General features: G+C 41.6%; 1 protein-coding gene across 9 annotated transcripts in view; it reads left to right on the top strand.

Moving 5' to 3' along the window:
* The window catches only part of ptprt (protein tyrosine phosphatase receptor type T), a 359275-nt gene that overhangs the window by 215636 nt on the left and 120687 nt on the right, over nt 1-22952 (top strand). For 5 of the 9 annotated variants that reach the window (XM_078283910.1, XM_078283914.1, XM_078283912.1 and 2 more), the window contains one exon: nt 1187-1322. In XM_078283910.1, the coding sequence (XP_078140036.1) occupies nt 1187-1322 (136 nt within the window). Of the gene's footprint in view, nt 1-1186; nt 1323-12030; nt 12064-22952 lie in introns of all 9 variants that reach the window. The other 4 variants (XM_078283906.1, XM_078283907.1, XM_078283908.1 and 1 more) reach the window with 1 other exon arrangement.

Raw genomic sequence — 22952 nt, forward strand, 5'->3', positions numbered from 1 at the left:
TCTTTGTGTGTCTTTTGTGGACGTGCATTGTTTGTCCTTGGGTGTTCCTGGATGTTTGTAGCCCGGTATGGAGTCAGGTGTCGCGAGAAAACCTTGCAGCGTTGGAAATGCAGTGGAAATGTTTTCTTTTTCATTACGTTTCACTGCTTTTCGGGCGTATACAAACCTCCTTACTCCGCTGTTGTGGAATTTAAAAAATGCATAGGCCGACAATCTGTGAATGAATGACGCTTTTCCTCACTTTGTGAAATGCTAACTCTTTGTAGCTACAAGGTTTTCGCTCGATATCGAGGATGTGTGTGTGTGTGTGTGTGTGTGTGTGTGTGTGTTGATGTCGTGTGCATGGCCTCTACCTGGCTGTGTTTCCATGTACATTCACCTCAGGTTAACTGCTGTATGCTTCACAATGTGATTTTTTCAGTTTTGTTTTTGAACGTATGGGTCAAGGATTTCCCAATTCATTTCCAGAGTTTTGCTCCAGAATGCAATATCCACCATTTGAAAAAAAAAAAAGAAAAAAAAAGAAGACATCTGCTCCTACAAAAAGGAATTGATTGAACTTTTTAAATGACGGCAGGTAAGTTAAGTCCTTGGTTGACAAAAAGACACTTTTAAAGCCTGGATCCTCTATATTTTAGAGATACTGAATGCGGCACTTTTTCCAAAATGGATATATTGCATTTTTGAACAGAACTCATTTGATTTGATTCTGTGGAAGTGCGCCGTGTTTTTTGTGTTCTTGATCTCGTCCCTGATGCTTCCATTTGCCTGCATGATGTGTGTTTTTTTTTTTTTTACATGAATGAGTCGTGGTTTGCTCTTTGTGTCTGGATGCACATAGAGTGAAAAGCTTCACCTTGGGATCAAACGTTTCCAGAGTGTGTCTTTGTGTTTTCTTCAGTGTCTAACATGGATGTTTTGTGTGTATCTTGTAGTGACGGTGTCTACAATGTGTGTGTGTGTGTGTGTGTGCCGTGTGTGTTTGTCGGGGATGGCTACCCAAGGGTAAACTCTTCTCCCTCCTCTTTATGATCTTTCCTCTGTGTGTGTGTGTGTGTGTGTGTTTAAATTTATGTGTGTATGCATGTGTGCGTGACTGTATGTGCCTGCTTGTTTGTATGTGGCTGCCTACCTGTGTGTGTGTGTGTGTGTGTGTGTGTGTGTGTGTGTGTGTGTGTGTGTGTAGGTGCGTCCACGCAGGACTCGGATGCCATGGAGCCGGAGAAGCAGGTGGACAGCACGGTGAAGATGGCCGGAGTGATCGCTGGGATCCTCATGTTCATCATCATCCTGCTGGGCGTCGTCCTCACCTTCAAACGCAGGTAGGTCAGCCAGCGGCAGGACAGGAAGTCAGGTCACAGGTGCTGCGTGTGACACGTTAACATCGATACATCACTGTCACGTTATGTTTGATGCAAAAGTACAATTACCGTAAACAAACCAGACCATCAGCGGATCAGTGGATCGCTTTACGGCACAAAACAAGCTTTCAGATGCCCCCAAAAAACTGAACTGAAACTGAAAACCTGACACTCTGAAAGCTTTACGTCTGTGTAGATTCATTTCAGTCATCCAGGTGGTAAAATAGTAGGTAAAAAAGACTTCAAATGAAGAGCTGAAGATGTTTTTTCGCCACTCATCCAAGAGGCTTCATCAGCTCTACTGAGCAGCGAAATGTCTTCAACTCTTCATCTGAAGTCCAGAGGATTTTGTTTATATCTTACTACCTGGATGACTGATTTCCCGATGGAAAAATCACTTCCCAACATGTTTATCTTATTCAGTAAAGACAAAGAGAAAACAAATTCCAAGTAAGGAGTAAGTAGCAACATCCTTTTTGTGACCGAAAGCCACGAGTTTATGGGAAATGTGGTCTTCATTTGGAGAAACACTATCACTAAAAATACCAGTGGAGTGAGATAGAGGCGACCAATCGTTTCAGCCATGGTTTCATTTGTTTACGGTAATTATATCAAGGTATCACAATGAATCTGACAATGATATATTGATGTTTAAAAGTGTTACATACAGCACCTTTAAAACAGATGACTAGATAGATCGATAGACAGACAGACTGATGGATAGACCTGATGGATAGACTTCATAACATCACTTTGATCTGTCCTTATGCATCAAATGCAGGTAGAAATCTGAATACACAGACAGACAGACAGACAGGCAGACAGACAGGCAGACAGGCAGACAGGCAGACAGACAGGCAGACAGGCAGGTAGAGGTAGACAGTCACCTTCAAACACAGGCACACCGGAGGAATTAAATGCATTGAGATAAAGGGAATGTCAGTGGGTGTTTAAGGACGTTTGTTTGAATTGGGTTTTAAGAGGTTTTTCATTTGCCCAGCTTTAGTTTTAGTCAATGAACAAAACTTGTTCCAGATAAGCATTTGATTGTAAAGAGCCACAAACTTTTATACATATATTCATTTCTTTAGGGCAATGGAAATAGTCTCAAACAGATTTCTGCATTAACTCCGCTGATGTACTTAATCCTTTTATCCCTTAGGCAACAAATAATGATAGAGATTGCCCAGACTACAGATATCATAAACCCGGATAAATTGTTTTTCTTTAGCTAGCAGAAACACACACAGCTTTCTGTGTCTTTGTTAACATGCACACTGGCTTGCCACCATCACCTGCCCTTCTTTCCTTTACTCTCTCTCTCTCTCTCTCTCTCTCTATGTCTCTCCATCCATCCTCCCATCCCTCTCTACCCCGGTCGCATACTGCTCATGCCATTTTGTTTTGCTAGGACTCACGGTTTGATTTGTCTTTTTTTTTTTTTTTTTTTTGTTTAATTAATGTTTTCATATTTTTGTCAGCTTCTCACTCCGCACTCAAGACTCATACAAAACATTGCTTATGGTACAAATGGCTTCAAATCTTGAACTCATATTGTTTTAATACAAACATTGAAAATCAGAATTAGATTATCTTCATTTTCCAAGTGCAATAAAAGTGCAGGAGTTTGTTTTGGTGTCACTGGTGCAAGAAACAGCGTTGACATAGTAACACGATACATACATACATAATGCAAACTGACACATTCACACTGTGGTACGCTTAGTGATTTTAGTAATTTAAGACAAGTATACACTACAAAACTAAACCTGGAATCACAGGGAGGTGAAACAAGAAGCATGAGGATCGCCAAAGGCTTTAAATCCTGAGGCTTTTTATCACAAAGCATCAGAATAAATAACGATCTAGACTCAGAATCACAAGGGCCGTTTTTTATACTGAATGCATGAATGTTGACTGTGGTTTAATCCTTTTGGAGAATCAGTAGTATCGGTATTTTTAAAGGCAAGTGACATTGACTTTTGCTGCCCGTTATTCTGTAGAAAGAAGGATTTCATTGTGAGAACGGGGGAAGTGTGCAGTGCCGTGTGTCCTTGGATGGACTTTAAGATTTTGAAAGTGTGTGTCACCTGCTCACCTCAGATTGGACTCATTTCCATCATCTTACAGCAGCAGTCATGGCACAGTCAGGATCAGAAGCTATTGTAATCCCACTTTATGCATCTATCCTTCGTTAGTACTGCAGACAATAGGATGTTTTACAGCAAATTAGTATATTATATCACAAAACAATACTGTCTCTCCAACAAATAGTTACCAAAACCATTCCTTGCAACTTCTGACAGCTGAAAAGAGTGAGGGTTTTTTTTTCCGAATAATTCCTCATGAGGATGGAGCATAAACGCAGCGTTACTTCAGCTAACATGCAGTAAAAAGTAGGACTTCAGCTACTCAGAAACTACAGAAAAATACAAGGCTTATTTTGGGTTTATTTAAACTATACTTCAGGCTTTCCATGGGTCCCCCGAAAAAATGCAAGCCTTCAGTTCAATTAAAAACGTAAAGATCAACAAAAGTGGGGTGAACAAACAGTCAATATACTCTTCCAGTACAATAAATGTACTGGGATTTGTCCTGCATGAACTGACATACAATAGACAGCAGATTACACACATCACGGATCATTGTATCACTGTGTGCATTCAGGCAGCATGGCATACAATGTGTTGGATGGTGAGTCATCCACTATACCTCTACTCCACATATATCCTCTATTAATATTCCCTTAGTGTCTGCTAAAGATGATATTATGTATTTCTGTATGTACTACTGAACGAGGCTCCAAAGACTTGGTATACAAAGCTACTGAATGCTGTATATAGAATTGCACACACACATAAGAAAACACGTGGACACACTTTGGTGAAGCTGACCACACCGTCACCGCCACATGTTGGTGTACAAACACACAGTAGCAGGGTTCACTGCAAAAAATGACAAGTTGTCCAGTGATTTTAACTTGTTTCCAGACATATTTTTAGTCAAATTATCTCACTGCACTGGCAGGTAGTCTTGCTGGTTTCAATAAATTTCACTCGATACATGCCAAAATAACTTCTTTCAAGAAATCATCATAAAACAATGAAGAAAATCTTGAAACAATACATTTTCTCCAAGACAATTTCACTTTTACCAAGTAAATGACCTGAAACAAGTTACATTATCGTGGAAAAAAAAAAGTCAAATTTGTTAAAACTGGTGAAATTATCTGCCAGTGCAGTAAGATGATTTCACTAAAATAAGCTTGATAAGTTTGGATACAAGCTAAAATAACAAGTGTGTCAGTTTTTGCAGTGTTTAAAATGTGTGGAAGCACCAGGTGGATTGATTTTTTTTACGGCCACAAACACACACAAAACATACAAACCCAAAGTCTGGACAGGGACACGGACAAGAGAAACCTGACTGCTACCTTATCGCTCGTCTGGAAACGGCATTACATCCGTTTCACGTCGGCGGAGGAGTCGGAGAGGGCAAGGGGTCGGCCCGCGATGCTAATCAGAGGCTAACCGAGGCTAACGCAGAATATCACAAACACCAAGGGAATAGAAAATCAATCAGAGGAAGAGAGAGACAGAGGAGGAAAAATGCCAAGAGTGAAGAGACAGATATAGACAGAGACTTAGAGAGAGGTGCAGGTGAACAGAGGCAGAAAGAGACGCCGAAAAGAGAGGAGAGGAGAGGAAGAAAATATATGAAGTACGAAAAAAATAAGAAAGGAAGAAGGAAAACGAGGCAGCATTGGTTAACCTGAGAGGACAGCGGGGTCAAATGGCTATGCTAATGAGATGCTAATCAGGCTAAGCGGACATGATATACATGAAGAGGCCAAAGAGAGGGCAAACACCGCTTTAGAGGATGTCGGAGAAAGAGAGAGAGAAGAAAAGAGATGCAGTGGGCGAGGGAGAAAAGAAGAAAGCGGTAACACAGTATGTTGTTGAAGTAAAGAGAGAACAAAGCCACAAAGGATATCTCGAAGGAAGATAGAGAGAGAGAGAGAAAAGAAATACAAAGAGAGGACTGAGTGAGAAAGAGGAGAAAGAAAGATAAGAGAGAGAGAGTATCAAATCCACAGGAGAGAGAGAGAGACAGCAAAGAGAGGAAAAACAAAGAAGGAAGACTTGTTGAGGAAGAAGGAAGACGGGTTAGGTAGAAATCCAGAAGGAGAAGACAAAAAGTTGCAGAGAAAGAATAAGATGAGATAGTGAAGAGATAGTGAAGATAGAAAGAAGATAGAAAGGCTGCGTTCACACTTAGTGTTGTTTTTTTGTGGAAAAAGCGCTTTTTGTGAGGCGGATCACAATAACGTTATCTAACGTTAGCTTACCAGCTGCTAGCCCGCTAACCAGTTAGCACTTCTGGTAGAGAATACAGTGTTGTGCAACAACCAGATATTCTCAACATACATCCAGTATAATCCACATTGCCTTTTATGGTCAGTGTTGCAGTAGATATTAAAATTAAGTAAAATTTTTCAACTTCTGGAAGCGCTCCACTCTGCCAAAAAAGCCGCTCTGCATTTGTTTTGATGTAAAGCCGCTGGCAGTTTTGAAATAAAAAGCAATGTGTAAACAAAGCCAAAGAAGAGAGAAAAGGAAGTGATAAAAGGAGAGCAGACAAATAGATCCAGACAGACGAGGGTCTCCCATATCATAGACCGTTTGCTAGCATCATCTATATTTCATCCCACATACTTTAGCTAGTGGTCCGGGTGGCAGAAAACAGTGTTTTTTTTTTCAAATCCAAAGTGTTTTACATGCCTTTCAGTGCCCATAAATTATTCCAGGGCAAAACTTGCACACTCAACTGTCTGATTAATCTTTCAGACCGGCGTTACACATGTTCCAAAGGCCTTGGCAAATGGACTTTATTTTTCCGGGAAGGCCAGGGAGTGTTACTGATAATGTAATGTAAAAGTGAATAACACTGGACACGGCTGAAGTCTTAATGGGGATTCGATGTTTCTCAGGTTCGGCACTACCAGGTGGCCCTCAGGGCTCAAACTACCAGCGCTGGAAGATACACTTTTCACAAAAAGGCTGAAAGGAGAGTGAATAAATAATTAATACCCCTGAAGCTCCCTAAACACCGGCGGATTTTTTTGTATGATGCCGGAGAAGCAGTCTAGTCAAGTAAAGGTGCCGACTCAAATCTGTCTCTTTCATCCCTAATTTGAGCTGGCAAACTGATGAAAAAACATGTTATTTAAACTTTATTCACCCCTTATTCTCCTCAGTCGAGCACTTAAGCAGAAAATTCTGACTCTGCTCCAAGCTTTTGAGTTTCACTTTATTTATGCTTACATATACTGCTTTCATGTCCAGGCATCCCTTGAAAAAAGAGACTAGTAATCCAGATGGGACAGCCTGGTAAAAATCTAAATAAATCGGTTAAACAGGTGAAGGATGCAACAAATAAATCAATAAGTAGGTAAGAAACCAAGATGAGAGACACACATGTTATGGATAGCCACAAATGAACCGCAGATCTAATGAAACGCTAAGCTGGTGGTGACTCTTGGCAGAACTGCCCCTTCACATTACCTCATCGTGTCAGATCCTGGCCTTAAAGACGGCTTTGTGAGGAAATGGCTGAATTATTAATACAGACGCTCCCCTGGTGCACCGCTGTTTATTTAATGGGCCCTGACAGGCGAGACTCGGGCAGCTGGTCAGTGATGGAGATATCTGTTTGACTGTTGATTTATGCATGCGTTCTGTCTGGAGAGGTGACTTGTACCTGCTGCTGACTGGGTGAAAGGAAACGAATGGATGAAATGAAATGCTGCGTTCACGTCATGTCGGGTTTTCATGTAAATATGATCGACTGACTGGGAAAAAAAAGCCTCCTAGTGGTATTACAAGTAAAACGTGGGCAGGCTCTGATATCTTCCACTTGGTTTTACAAACTGTGGAAGTATGTTGAAGAAACTTTGGTGGCAAACATAGCAGGGAATCCACTAATGTCAGCAGTCCAAGGTAATAAAAATCACAATTATCAGTTGTATTCATACTCATACAATCGATTCTACTTGCGAAAAGTGAGCAAAATCTGCAGCAGCTGTAGCAGTGAGGTGTCATCCTGTTCTTCTGCTTTCTCTGATGTGACATGAATGCAGCAAAAGAATGAAATCAAATGAAATAAAGAGATGAAGTGAGTGAATGAGTGAAAGAAAGGAAGGAACGAGGGAATGAGTGAGCGAGCGCTGAGGTTGGAGTCACTTTGCTGTCAGTTCAGTATAAATTCAGGCAGTTGATCTTTTCTTTCCATCACAAGCAAGCTGAACTCTTAAAACTGTGAAAAGGCTCTGTCCAGTTTTCAAAGAAATAATAACTGAACGTGAAATAACTCCAACCCTGAGTGGCTGCTGGCAGTTGTCCGTCAAAAGGGAAGTGATCTGATTGGTCAGTTGTACATACTTGAGGTTAATGCAGAGGTGCAGAAGCTCCGCCCCCTCTGAGGTGCGATGCCCTGCGATAAGAAGGTAGTAAACACAGTAGACGCAGGCTGAGGTGTTATCTGAATAGTAACAGACCTGCTGCAGGCTACTGATGCTGCTAGACAAAGGATTAGTCCCTACTGGAGATGGTTCCCTTCAACACACACACACACACACACACACACACACACACACACAGACAAAGAGGCACACACACGTAAAGGCAAGTGTGGTATACAAACAGACACACAAAGACACACACACACACACAGACAAAGATGTGCACATTCAGATGCACACAAAGATTCACACACACACACACACACACAGGCAAATGTGTGTATGAAAACACACATACGCAGTCGTAGTTGTGCACATAAGCACACAGGCAAAATTGAGCACACACACACACACACACATGGACATAAGCATTAATGTGCACATAAACAGATACACACACATACAGGTTAAGATGTGCACATATACACACATGAGAAGTGCATGTAAACACACACATGCACACAGGCAAAGGTGTGCACATAAACACACACAGGCAAATATGCACACAGGTAGTTTGTCATGTGACAGACGGGTCGGCTCCCGAAAGTGGAGTAAATGCACAGGAGTGTGTGTGTGTGTGTGTGTGTGTGTATGTGTGTGTGTGTGTGTGTGTGTGTTCCCTTGTGTGTGTCTGCATTGTGGATGTGTCTGTCTCTCTGCCTGGGTGTGACTGGTTTGTCTACATGTGTGAATGTGCTACTACATTTACGTGTGTGTGTTTGTGTGTGTGTGTGTGCATGTGTGTGTGTGTGTGTATGTGAGTGTGTGTTTGTTGAATAGTGGATATACAATATGTGTGTTGTCACAGTTCGTGCCAGATCACCAGCTGTAGGCCCGTTTGCCTTATCTTCACTGGCACACGTGTAGACTGGTGTGTGTGTGTGTGTGTGTGTGTGTGTGTGTGAGAGAGAGAGAGCGAGAGAGAGAGAGAGTGTGTGTGTGTGTGTGTGTGTGTATATATGTTTACTGAGGGTCTGATTCTCCTCCTTAGGCACTTGAAACCAATATTGACACTGGTAGCATAGGCAGAGTAATGATGGATTCACACACACACACACACACACACACACACACACACACACACACACAGATGGGTCTGTGGACAGAGATGGGCTGAAAATGCAGGCGCTGCTCTCGGCCAAACAGTCACCAAAGTATTTCTCTCACATCTCCTTAAATATCCTTGATGTCCTTAGTAACAATTATTTTCAGATTCCCAGTGATAAGGATCATTTCACAACATTCCTGCTTCATTACATGTTACTAGACCTCGCTTGGGTCTGTAAGTCTTTACCCAACATGATCGGAGCTTAAAAATTGTCAGACCTGAGGGGTAAATAGTTATAATAACACTTTAGATTAGGGAACACATAATAACTATGAATAAGTTGCTTATTTACATGATATTAGTAGTGTATTGGTTCATTATTAGTCATTACAAACCACTTATTAGTACGGAAGCCGAGAACGGCCGTGCTTTTATTTTTTTAATGCCGTTATCTCGAGATCACAAGTTAATTATTTCGTTATCTTGAGATAGCAAAGCTTGTTTTCTCGAGATAACGGGTTAATTTATCTCGTTATCTTGAGAAAACAAAAGGCCGATTTCTCGAGATAACGAGATAATTTATCACGAGAAAACAACTTTTGTTTTCTCGAGATCACGGGATGATTATGGAGAACTCGAAAATGAGTGTCTGGTTCATTTGATCACACCTGATTTCAGCCTTCAAGATCACTGTCATGACTGTCGGGGAGGATTCATAACTGCTAGTCTTCTCCTTAAATGACGAGGACTGATCTGAATGTTATCTCTAACAGAAAGACACAATGCAATTTCTGCCTGTGTTAGACCTTGATTGAAGTACAGTCTGATGCGTTGATCAATAATAATACTCCTTGATCTGACATTTTCAGCTTAAATCAGTTGCTACAGTTGTCAAGACGCCATCTATGCATGCTGGCATGGCACTCCCGATCTCTGATAAACATTATAAGTAATAAGAGGAAACAACATTTTGTTTCCTGTGATAACGGGTTGATTATCTCGTTATCTCGAGATAACAAAGCTCGTTTTCTCGAGATCACGAGATAATTAACTCGTGATCTCGAGATAATGGCATTAAACAAAATCCGTTCTCGGCTTCCGTATATTAGCACCTTATCCTGCGCTATCATAATCTGCAAGTATAGCCCATTAACGATGTTGATATATGATATGATTTGAGCCCCAGCTGTGAGATTCAGGCGGGAGACGGGAACAACACACTCTCTGCCATCACTGAACAGCTTGAGGCGCTCCTGAGCAAGGCAGTTCTCCCAGTCACTAGCCACTACTGGACTGGGCAGCTCCCAGTCATGAATGGTTGTAACTGTATGAATATGAAGCAGATTGTTGTTGAAAAAGAGCATGCATACTGAGCAACTCTTCCCTGGGTAAAAAAAAACCCATAAAAGCTTTTGTATTAGTGTTTTTTTTTTTTGCATGGTATGAGCTACAGTAGTTCTACATTCAGTACAGTACGAGCTGCAGCTGAAGGGTTTCTCTGTAAGAGCGAGGCATTTTTTTTCAGTTTGTTTCATGTATGCACACACATGCACAAACACGCTTTCACACAAACTCTCGCCGCCTTTCAAATCGTACATCCATTGTTTTGTCCACTCAGGCTGATCCATTCCAGCTTACCAACCACTCCTCCTCTGCCGGCTCTTCACATGATCACAACAGCAGCAACAATACGCAAGAAACCATCCTCTGAAAACTTCTTTACTGTAAACCTCCTGTTGCCTTTTTCCTCAAAGTTCACCCTGAAAATGATTTATGTTATTCCCGTTGGCTCAAAGAGAAATGCAAATCCGCCAAGGAAGCGCCGCGCTGTCCTGCAAGTTGCTTTGAATCCCGTCACTGTGTGTCTCCGGCTGAACGGGCGATAAAAGTGCATGTGTCACTTCGCTGAACACAAAACATAAAAAATATATATATAATTGGAGACACTCATCACAGCTGGAGACACCCTCCACATTCTGCTGGCTTTTGTAGCAGTAATTGTTAAAATGAAATTCACTGGTTTGCTCTCCAAAGTCTTTTCCACCACTGACTTCAACAAACAAGGAAATTTGGGAAGCGCTGATAGTTTGACAGCTGGCACAATAGAGTGTCACGGATGTCAGAGATGACGGGATGTCTCCAAATTCAAAGACACGTAGGCGCAGATATTGATTTTCCTTTGTCCGGTGGGAGTCTGTCTTTACTCCGCTGTCGACTGATAGAGGCACAACCGACCGTTTTCTGACTCTGTGTTCCTTGTTTTCTGAGAGCTTGTCCACGCCGCTCGTGAAACTCTGGGATTTCTACAGTTTATAGTCACCGTGTTTTTAAACTTGTCAGCTTAATAAATCCTTATATCTTGAGAAATCCCTTACAGCGCTCCTGCTGAAGCCCACGAACCAGCACGCTGCGGAGATTTACACAGGAAAGAAAAAGAAAGTCTGGATTTCAACCCATATGGGACAGATCGGGTCTTTTCATGCCTGTCTAAACTGATAAAAATCAAATTCAATCTGTTTAGACTATCCCTGCTCATTCTTGTTCACTGTTCTTTAGACACAAATTGCTGCTTACCGCCAAGTGCAACAGTTCAGAATTCATGTTGAAGGATTTCTGTTATAAAAAAAGGCTGTGAACAGGTCATAAATATGCAAAAACAGCTGCTTTTGAGAGAGTACAAAGCATTCAAGCCATTGTCAGTATCAGATATGAGACTGAATCTGTGCCACAAAGGGTTAAAAGTAATATGGATGAATTCAGCCTCAGTTTGAAGATCCTGCAGCGGTTTTATCACAGACACAAAACAACTGGAGTGCTGGAAAAGAAAAGAAAGCTGCAACCTGTCTGTGTCCGCTCACCATTTGGCTTTGGTTTGTTCAGATGTAGAACAGAGACAGGAGCGAATGGAAAGAAATGGAAAAAGAAAAAAAGAGATGAAAGAGAGATAGGTGTATCAGGCTTGGTTTCTCACCGCAACCTCTCTGCCTCGAGTCTCACGCCCTTTTATGTCTCTCTCTATCTTCCTGTTTCCTGTCTTTGGCTCCGCCCCTTCCTGTCCCGTCCCGTCCCGTCCCGTACCTGCCTTGCCCTTGCTCCGATAGAGAGATACACACATGGAGAACTCTGAGCGTGGGGTATTGTATGTTTACTTCTAGACATCAACGCATCCACTCCGTTACTCACAGTGACTCACACCTCGCCACTCTGGCCTCCACTGGGTTTTCCAAATGCATCTTATGACTGAGGCTGAGGCTGCACTCTTAAGACGGATGTGTTTACTTCTGTGACTGAAGAGTTCATTTCCAAAACTATTTATCCATCTTTAAAAAGGAATTGTTACCTGAAGTTCATCATTCAACATTTATAAAATATAGAGGATCCAGGCATCAAAAGTGATCTAGATGTATTCAAGTAGCAAGTTATTTTTCTGAACTTCTTTAAAAATGGATATATCACTTTGGAACAAAACTCTTCAATTTCAGTGTGGCACTGCACACGTCTTGTGTTGCCTTTCAACACAGCTTGGTTCAATTATGTGCTACTAGCATGCATACTACATGATGTACATGCTAACTGCTGAAGTCACACATTTTGTTTAAAAGAGCCACACAATGTGTGTGTGTTTGGGAATGACACATCCTTTGTTTAAGAGTGTGAATATGACATGAACATGAAATACCTGACTTTTAAATCTCTGTGGCACAGATCTAATATGTAATCAGTCAGATCTGGGTCACAAAATGGTTCAAAGCTGGATTTTCCTTTTCGTGTAAGAGTCCAGACTAGATACAGTGTTAGCCATTGTAGAAGTCCTCATTTGTGCATTTATCCTGCATCTGTCCTGCATTAATACTGCAGACAATATAAACAAATATAATATTACCAGAGCATTGTAACTTCTGACAGCTGAAAAGACAGAAGACCCTCATATTTCCAAACAGTTCATCTTGGGGATTGATCACAAGTGCAGCAGTAGTTGAGCTAATCCACAGCTTTAAGTGGGACTTTAACAATGGCTACATCTGTATAGTTTTAGCTCATTTTTACCAAGTAAGATGCTTTTGGCAAACCCTCCCCAGTTTATTTGATCATTTATTTTTTCAAGCCATCTGTGCTCTGACGCCATTATTGCGCACGTCATCTGTATTCTACTTTTTTGTTATTTTTTTATGACACATGCACGCTGAAAACCAAAACCATGAATCCATCACCTCCGAGGAGTCGTTGTAATTGACTTTCATTGCATCAAAGGTTTTGATAAAAATTGTTTCAGCTCTCATCGCCTCTCTCTGGTGAGATGTGTTGGAATGTCTGTCCTGTGCTCTCTAATCGATTTTCCCAGTCCTTTGTCTTTTATGCATTGTCAGTAATGATATTACTTGCAGGGATATGTGCACCTGCAATCATTTCACACTTAAAAATAGGCCTGAAAGACAGATATACTCAGAGAGAGAAACAAAAAAGTATAAAGTGTTCCAGATTCCTTTGCTTTCTTGTGAGCGGTTTGGCGTGACGGATTTACATCTCATCCCAAAGCAAACGATCACGGTGAGATTTTCAGAAAATAGAAAAGTCATAAACCACCTCCAATATTAGAAAAAGCCCGAACAATTAGCATAACTTTGTAGGTTAGAAACCATCTGTTTGCCTTCGACTATCAAAATAGAGGAGAGAGATTAAGACGGAGATGTGTGGTATTATCCCGCCGATCCAAATGTGATGCTTCACAAATATCTCCACCTACGCTGTTCCTGGCTCCGAGAAAATCCACTCTGTTCCCTTGATGGTACCTGGAGCTTTGGAGCCGTTATCTCTAATAAAACTCCAATCTATAATTTTAGCATATCAATTACAAGTATGTAAGTTGGATACAACACACAGACACTTTAACATTCATTTCTGTTAAGACTTAATTCACCAAATTCAAATGATTTTATTTGACATATAAATTAAATGTACATGTCACAATTATTTAACTGGTTGGCAGGTAAATCCCAGTTCTCCTCCCAAAATGTTCTCTCAAATCAATTATTACTCACTGTTGCATTTTGGGATTTTTGTTTAAAGTTAAATATATTTCTGTCCAAACCCGGCTTCAATCCAAAAGGTGATTATAAGTCTCAAAACAATCAAACCACCAAATAAGACCAACCATAGCTCAGTCTCAGCACCAATACTGAACATGCAGAGATCTTAGTGTATAAAGGTGGTGAAACTTTCACTTTGTTTAATTTTGGATTACAGATTGAGCTTTTTATTACAAATAATAGACATTTATCTGACTCTCATCCGGAGCAACTCATATTAATTATAATAGAAGAATAAGCTTAAATTCCCAGATCAACAACCTTAGAAGCAACTGATATTAAGGAGTACAAGATTCAAGGTTATAGTTCACATGACAATTACTGTGTCACTATAATGGTCTTGTAAGCTAAATAAGTGCTAGAAGGAGAAGTAAAAGCTAAGGAATGATGGAGGGATTTATTTATACACTTTATACAAAGGAGGAAGTACAGTCCCAAACAGCTGTACTTGGTTTTAGTGCAAATCACGAGTTATTTCCTAGTTAAAGACTGGAAGAAGCGTGAGAAGAAGATGATGGGTGGTGAACTGGAGCATTTGTGCAACATCTTTGGTGAAGTCAGCGCTCACTCACCGCTCCCCATTGGATGAGTTTACTAGAGGAGAATGGGATGCGATAGTGATGTGACTATAAGAAGAGAATGGGGAGGTGATAGTGATGTGACTATAAGAAGAGAATGGGGAGGCGATAGTGATGTCACTATAAGAAGAGAATGGGGAGGTGATAGTGATGTGACTATAAGAAGAGAATGGGGAGGCGATAGTGATGTGACTATAATAAGAGAATGGGGAGGCGATAGTGATGTGACTATAAGAAGAGAATGGGGAGGTGATAGTGATGTGACTATAAGAAGAGAATGGGGAGGTGATAGTGATGTGACTATAAGAAGAGAATGGGGAGGTGATAGTGATGTGACTATAAGAAGAGAATGGGGAGGCGATAGTGATGTGACTATAAGAAGAGAATGGGGAGGCGATAGTGATGTGACTATAAGAAGAGAATTGGGAGGTGATAGTGATGTGACTATAAGAAGAGAATTGGGAGGTGATAGTGATGTGACTATAAGATAATGGGGAGGTGATAGTGATGTGACTATAAGAAGAGAATGGGGAGGTGATAGTGATGTGACTATAAGAAGAGAATGGGGAGGTGATAGTGATGTGACTATAAGAAGAGAATTGGGAGGTGATAGTGATGTGACTATAAGATAATGGGGAGGTGATAGTGATGTGACTATAAGAAGAGAATGGGGAGGTGATAGTGATGTGACTATAAGAAGAGAATGGGGAGGTGATAGTGATGTGACTATAAGAAGAGAATTGGGAGGTGATAGTGATGTGACTATAAGAAGAGAATGGGGAGGCGATAGTGATGTGACTATAAGAAGAGAATTGGGAGGCGATAGTGATGTGACTATAAGAAGAGAATGGGGAGGTGATAGTGATGTGACTATAATAAGAGAATGGGGAGGCGATAGTGATGTGACTATAAGAAGAGAATGGGGAGGCGATAGTGATGTGACTATAAGAAGAGAATGGGGAGGCGATAGTGATGTGACTATACGAAGAGAATGGGGAGGTGATAGTGATGTGACTATAAGAAGAGAATGAGGAGGCGATAGTGATGTGACTATAAGAAGAGAATGGGGAGGCGATAGTGATGTGACTATAAGAAGAGAATTGGGAGGTGATAGTGATGTGACTATAAGAAGAGAATGGGGAGGCGATAGTGATGTGACTATAAGAAGAGAATTGGGAGGCGATAGTGATGTGACTATAAGAAGAGAATGGGGAGGCGATAGTGATGTGACTATAAGAAGAGAATGGGGAGGTGATAGTGATGTGACTATAAGAAGAGAATTGGGAGGTGATAGTGATGTGACTATAAGAAGAGAATGGGGAGGCGATAGTGATGTGACTATAAGAAGAGAATGGGGAGGCGATAGTGATGTGACTATAAGAAGAGAATGGGGAGGTGATAGTGATGTGACTATAAGAAGAGAATTGGGAGGTGATAGTGATGTGACTATAAGAAGAGAATGGGGAGGCGATAGTGATGTGACTATAAGATGAGAATAGGGAGGTGATAGTGATGTGACTATAAGATAATGGGGAGGTGATAGTGATGTCACTATAAGAAGAGAATTGGGAGGTGATAGTGATGTGACTATAAGAAGAGAATGGGGAGGCGATAGTGATGTGACTATAAGATGAGAATAGGGAGGTGATAGTGATGTGACTATAAGATAATGGGGAGGTGATAGTGATGTCACTATAAGAAGAGAATTGGGAGGTGATAGTGATGTGACTATAAGAAGAGAATGGGGAGGCGATAGTGATGTGACTATAAGATGAGAATAGGGAGGTGATAGTGATGTGACTATAAGATAATGGGGAGGTGATAGTGATGTGACTATAAGAAGAGAATTGGGAGGTGATAGTGATGTGACTATAAGAAGAGAATGGGGAGGCGATAGTGATGTGACTATAAGATTAGAATGGGGAGAAGAAGAGAATGGGGAGGTGATAGTGATGTGACTATAAGAAGAGAATGGGGAGGTGATAGTGATGTGACTATAAGAAGAGAATGAGGAGGCGATAGTGATGTGACTATAAGATGAGAATGGGGAGGTGATAGTGATGTGACTATAAGATGAGAATGGGGAGGTGATAGTGATGTGACTATAAGATGAGAATGGGGAGGTGATAGTGATGTGACTATAAGAAGAGAATGAGGAGGCGATAGTGATGTGACTATAAGATAATGGGGAGGTGATAGTGATGTGACTATAAGAAGAGAATGGGGAGGTGATAGCGATGTTACTATAAGATAATGGGGAGGTGATAGTGATGTGACTATAAGAAGAGAATGAGGAGGCGATAGCAATGTGACTATAAGATAATGGGGAGGTGATAGTGATGTGACTATAAGAAGAGAATGGGGAGGTGATAGTGATGTGACTATAAGAAGAGAATGAGGAGGCGATAGTGATGTGACTATACGAAGAGAATGGGGAGGCGATAGTGATGTGACTATAAGAAGAGAATGGGGAGGCGATAGTGATATGACTATAAGATGAGAATGGGGAGGTGATAGTGATGTGACTATAAGATAATGGAGAGGTGATAGTGATGTGACTATAAGAAGAGAATGGGGAGGCGATAGTGATGTGACTATAAGATAATGGGGAGGTGATAGTGATGTGACTATAAGAAGAGAATGGGGAGGTGATAGTGATGTGACTATAAGAAGAGAATGGGGAGGTGATAGTGATGTGACTATAAGAAGAGAATGGGGAGGTGATAGTGATGTGACTGTGCAGGTGGCATTGATTTAACCAGGATAGGAATTGGGAAGTGATAGTGATGTGGCTTTGGAGGGAAAGTGGGAGGTGAAAGTGACAGTGTATGAGTCAGGCAGCCTTGGTTCATGAAACTTTGTGAAATGAGCATAATGTCTTAGCATACAAATACAAAGACATACCCCCCCCCCCCCCCCCCCCTTATAGAAGGAGGAGACACGACTAGATACAGGAACTAGTTTGAGATTGAAATAGCGCAGTGGAAAGTAAAGGTGTGGATGGAGGGAGGGAGGGAGGGGGGATGCAGGATACATTTACCTTTAAAGGCTTATTCCATGGAAAAACATGCAAAAACAATTTTCCAACTTTCTGCTTGGTTATGAGGCATTTCAGCTGTAAATTGGTGTGATTAAAAAATTAAAATCAGGGTCTCATGCACACTGCAAAAATGTAGTCTATTATTGAGTCCTACAATTGTAATTTCCTTAAAATAAGTGAAAAAATAGGCCAATGATGTTAGATAATTTCACTTGTTTCAAATGCAAATCAACTTGTTTCAAGAATTTAGTAGAATCAAGTGTCATTTTCTTGACAGCAGTGCAGTGATCTGCCTTATTCTGACGTTTGAAGATACTGACTCATTTGTAGAAAATTCCTGAAACAAGTGAAGCTGCATTGGAAACAAGTGGAGTTATCTCTCCTCACTGCAGAATGTTTCTCTTAGTAAGACTGAATATGAGACTAAATGACTTGGGTGAAATTCTTACGGTAAATATCATCGGTTGCATTTTTTTGTCCCACCTTTCCTGATCCCAGTAAACACACCCCACCCTCCTAGCGCTCTGTTGTGGCTGCAAGCTGTCCGACACCTTCAGCACCGTTTACAGTTTACATCCACGGCTCACCTGCAGCGCGTGATTGGCCGTCAACTTGTCAATCAAATCTCTGTTGTGAATGGAAAGGATACACCCACAGCTGTCAAGACAGAGCGCTAGATGTAGTGAACATGTGGGAGCATAAAACCAGTATATTTTTTGTGAAAATTAAGACAAAGATTTTAGTGAATTGATTGCACTTTTAAGGTGATTTGCCAACTGCACAAACTGAATTTAAAGTTTTCTATTGTGAGTGAAGTTTTCATTTTCAGTCAAAGTTTTTCCGATATAACCATGACCAAAACCTTACCTCACCTTAACCAAATAGTTTCAGCTGCCTAGACCTATAACCCTAAACCCAGAATTCTGAGTTTATTATCAGAATTATGCGATTCAGCTCAGAACTCAAATAAATTTTTCACGTGGCCCTCATCCTCTTCCGTAGCTAACCTTGTCACGCTGGAGGAATGTAACCTTCAAATCATTCATGTCCGCAAGAGGTGCGAAAGGTGGATAAACTGAGGTGGATTGTTGGTGGTGTATGCAAATGAGAGGCACAGCAATTGGATAATGGGGTGATTGGATGTGACCGACGTTCCTCCTCAGGGAGAAAACGGCTCGGAGAAGTGTGAAACTGTGAGGAAAGACGATTAGGAAAATATGAGAATGTCTCGTCCCGTCTGAAACCCAGGAAATAAATGATGAACCTCCGCATTGAGACAGCAAAAGGACACATCCTCATTCCAGGCAATATACTGCACCCTCAGGGGCTTTGTCTATGACAGGTGAATGGAGGCGATTAGTAATTGATGTCAGCCCCGGGAATGGATTCAGGCTGGATCCATTGCAGATGGCAGGCTCTTACAAGGCCAAGTGGTCTGAAGCTGGAATGTGTGTGTGTGTGTTTGTGTGTGTGTGTGTGTGTGTGTGTGTGTGTGTGTCTCCGCTTGGATACCGAAAGTCTCAGTCCATTACATATACGAACACACACACACACACATTAGCGAGTCCTGAGTGCTCCCATGCTGGCAGGCACTAACCTTGCACTTACTCACAGATAATTTGGCGGTGTTAACACGCACACATACACACACACACACACACACACACACACACACAGCGGAGCTTGACCCCCATTCCGCAGATGTGACACATGGTTGAATAATGGACTCTGCTGCTTGCTGAGATAAATGCTTGATGGTCCACTTACAGCACTGTTATATAGGCTGATGGCTGGCCACACACACACACACACACACACACACACACACACAGATACATACACTTTCACATATGAACACACATGTAAACTGGTATGTTAATCAATCAATCAACTTGATAAGACACAATAAAACTAAGGAAACTTCACAGATGAGAACTTGGTAGCACACAATAAAACTAAGGAAACCCCAGAGACAAGATTAAAACAAATAAAACAAGAAAATAACAAGATATGGGTAAAAACATAACTAAATAAATAAATAAAAGATAAAAATAATTAAAACCTAAAATGTTCTGATTAAGATGTAAAAGCTAGACTAAAAAGGTTGGTCTTGAGTTTGCTTTTAAAAACGTCAACACCCTCAGCAGCCCTCAGGTCTTCTGGGAGGCGGTTCCAGAGGCGAGGACCATAGAAACTAAAAGCTGCCTCACCGTGGGTTTTTGTTTTGACTTTCGGAGTGATTGACAGGCCAGTGCCGGAAGACCTGAGGGTTCTGGTTGGTTCGTAGGCTAAGAGAATGTCTGATAAATAGCTGGGTGCAAGGCCATTAAGAGCTTTAAAAACCAGTAAAAGGATCTTAAAATCAATTCTGAAACTTAACAGGCAGCCAATGCAGAGACTTTAAAACTGGTGTAATGTGTGCTCTCCTTCTGGTCCTGGTCAATACACCAGCAGCTGAGTTTTGTATTAATTGTAACTGACCGATTTTCTTTTTGGGCAGACCAGAGAGGAGAGCATCGCAGTAGTCGATCCTGGAAGTGATAAAAATTAACACTTATAAGTTACCGTATAAGTTAACACTTATACATGTAAGTATACAGGCGTAGACATGCTCTCACGGATACACACACACATGTTTAATCACAAACACACAGTTTGTGCTGAATTGATGGTCAAATACATGTTACAAACGGATGTGAAAAGTGTGGTTTACTCTCTTGAATGTAGAACCAAATCATTATATTCTAACATAGTGTTTAGTGTGTAACATAGTGCTTTTTCAACCAACTATAGAAGCCTTGCAGTTGCATCTGGTGCCACTATGAAGGTCTAGTGGAGAATCGGTTGTCCTAACAACCAGGCTAGAATAAGAGAAATACCTGAAAAAGAGTGTTGTGATGTGTGGATCCAGATCCATTCAGTAACGTTCTCAGTAAAAGTGAATAGAGTGATAAGGTGGATTTGGTTCCTGTGACACAGTAAACTGTCTTGTCTTTAGTCCTAGTCTCTACTCCAAAACGCTCTCACCTATATTTACACACGTCCACATCACTAGTGCGCGGAAAAAAATAGCCGGCGCAACTATTTCCAGTTCAGCGAGTGATTTACAATCAGCTGTCACACAAATGAGGCCGGCCGCAGTTCAGCTGCAGTTTGACAACTAGAATACCAGAGGCGCCTGGACACTTTCAGGAAATGGCATCAGGAAAGTGAGGAAAAGAAGACACAAGTTTGCCCAAACTGAATTATAAGTGCTTGTGGAATAGGCAAAAAAGTACATAGAAAAGTGTGTGTGTGTGTGTGTGTGTGATTTCATCTAATAACCCTGCAGCAGTCTATGGTTGTGGTGCTGAAAGGACAGCGCCTCTGTTAGCTTGAGAAGGCTGCGGCTGTCTGTCCCGTCTTAGCCTGGTTCCAGACTCCTGAATCGCGTCCCGTCCACTCTTCAGATGTTGTTGAGCGATTCAGAGAGTCTGGTGTTTCCCTCGTCAACGGCTCGTTCTCGCTCGGAGAAACAATCGAGCCAATCGGCGCCTTCGTGGGCGGGAATAAAGTTTGAACCGTTCGTGCAGCGGTTTTTGTTAAAATCAAATAGATTTGTTAAAATCACCTCCTGCTTAACCAACGGATTGTCTTTCCAAAAATTTTATTTTTGTCAAAATTGACTGACATTCTTGGGTCAGTTGGTAAATGTCTGGCTAACCATGGATGTAGAGGCTAACTGGCTGCAGCGTCAGTGTGACTGAAGGAACGTCAGAGGGGTCACTAGAGATTGGTTTGGGGGGAAAAAAGGCCATTCAGTCTGAATATCAGGTTAGTCCCATCTGTTAGACTGGCAGAATTACATGACTAGGCAACCTATACCTATTTTTCACCTCATCCCCTGACATCCCTAATAGAGTAATGCATGGATGAAACACTCTCTTGAAACCTGCAACAAACGATATCAGACCTTATAACCAATCCTGAACCTAACGTGTGCTATGTGGAGATTTCATTGAGACATAATGATATAAACTAATATCCACACAGCAGCAGCTGTGTTGCTGTTTTCTCCTCTTTTCTAAAGCTTGTTGTCAAATTCCGCTCCTGAACGAAGCTCCTCCCGCTCCATTCAGCAGCTTTTCATTTTTTTTTAAACTAGCTTGGCTCCTCCCTCGCTGTTTAAAAGCGGCGCTCTCCCCCTCCCATTCCTGAAAAAAATTCTCCTAATGGCGGAATGGATGAAGCGAGCGAGTAAACTTGTTAAACTAGGAAACTTGGGACATATAACCATCAGCGGGAGAAAGATCTGTCAGAGTGAGACTGGTAACCGGTTTCCAGCACCAGCACTTCGCAGCAGGTACGTTTAGCTTAGCTGTTAGCCTTTATGCACTGTGTTTTGCTAGGTTTGTCCTTAGTAGGCCTCCGTAGTCTAGTAGCTTTGCTGTGCTTTATTTACAAATGTGTTGTGGTTTCTGTCGCCCTCTAGTGGTCAGAAAATGACGCTTATTGCAGCTTTAACTTTCAGCAGCTGAGAAGGAGCCTGAACGCAGGAATAGTTTGTCTATACAGTACAGCTTGTATAACTCTGCAAGGCTCGGTTGCTTGGACGTCTTCCACCACATAATGCTAATTTGTTTTGTTATGAATGTTCCCTTGCATTCATCTGGGAGTGTGTGTGTGTGTGTGTTTCTGTGTGCGTCAGTGTGTTCGTATGACACCCATCCTCTTGTAATGAAGTGCTAATTGGCTAGATTGTTTGTAGGCATGTTTAAAAGTGTCACTCTAGGCGTGCATTATTTCCCTGCTGTTATAACCCTTATTTATCCAGGGAAAATTGAATGAGCATGCCCGTTTCCCAGCAACGCCATGCTTCACTTTCACACAGTTTGACACATTCAGAACGTGGGAGCTGCCCAGTGCGACCCCGGCTGGAGCTGCCTTGCTAAACGGCACTGTGACGGCAGCTGCTGACAGAAGGGAAAGCGCGTCTCATTCACTGCCCTCACACACAGTTTCTCAGCCATTCAGGGATTCAAACCACCAACCACCTGCTCACAAACACACTCTTCCAACCTCCCAGGGCTGCTGCCACCCCTTAGCTACAGTGCTAGTGTTAGCGAGTGTGTGTGTATATGTGTGTGTGTGTAACATACATGTGTTTGTGTGTGTACACATGATGTAGAGTCTTAGATCTTCTGTAATAATGTGCTAATGAGCCACACTGACAGTATGCATGTGTAAAATGTGTCAGTGTTGGCACTGATGTTTGCATGTGTGTGTGTGTGTGTGTGTGTGTGTATGGGGGGGTTACATAGTGTGTATGGAAGGGATAT

The sequence above is a fragment of the Centroberyx gerrardi genome, chromosome 5 (assembly GCF_048128805.1).
Source record: "Centroberyx gerrardi isolate f3 chromosome 5, fCenGer3.hap1.cur.20231027, whole genome shotgun sequence".
In the NCBI taxonomy this organism is placed as follows: Eukaryota; Metazoa; Chordata; class Actinopteri; order Beryciformes; family Berycidae; genus Centroberyx; species Centroberyx gerrardi.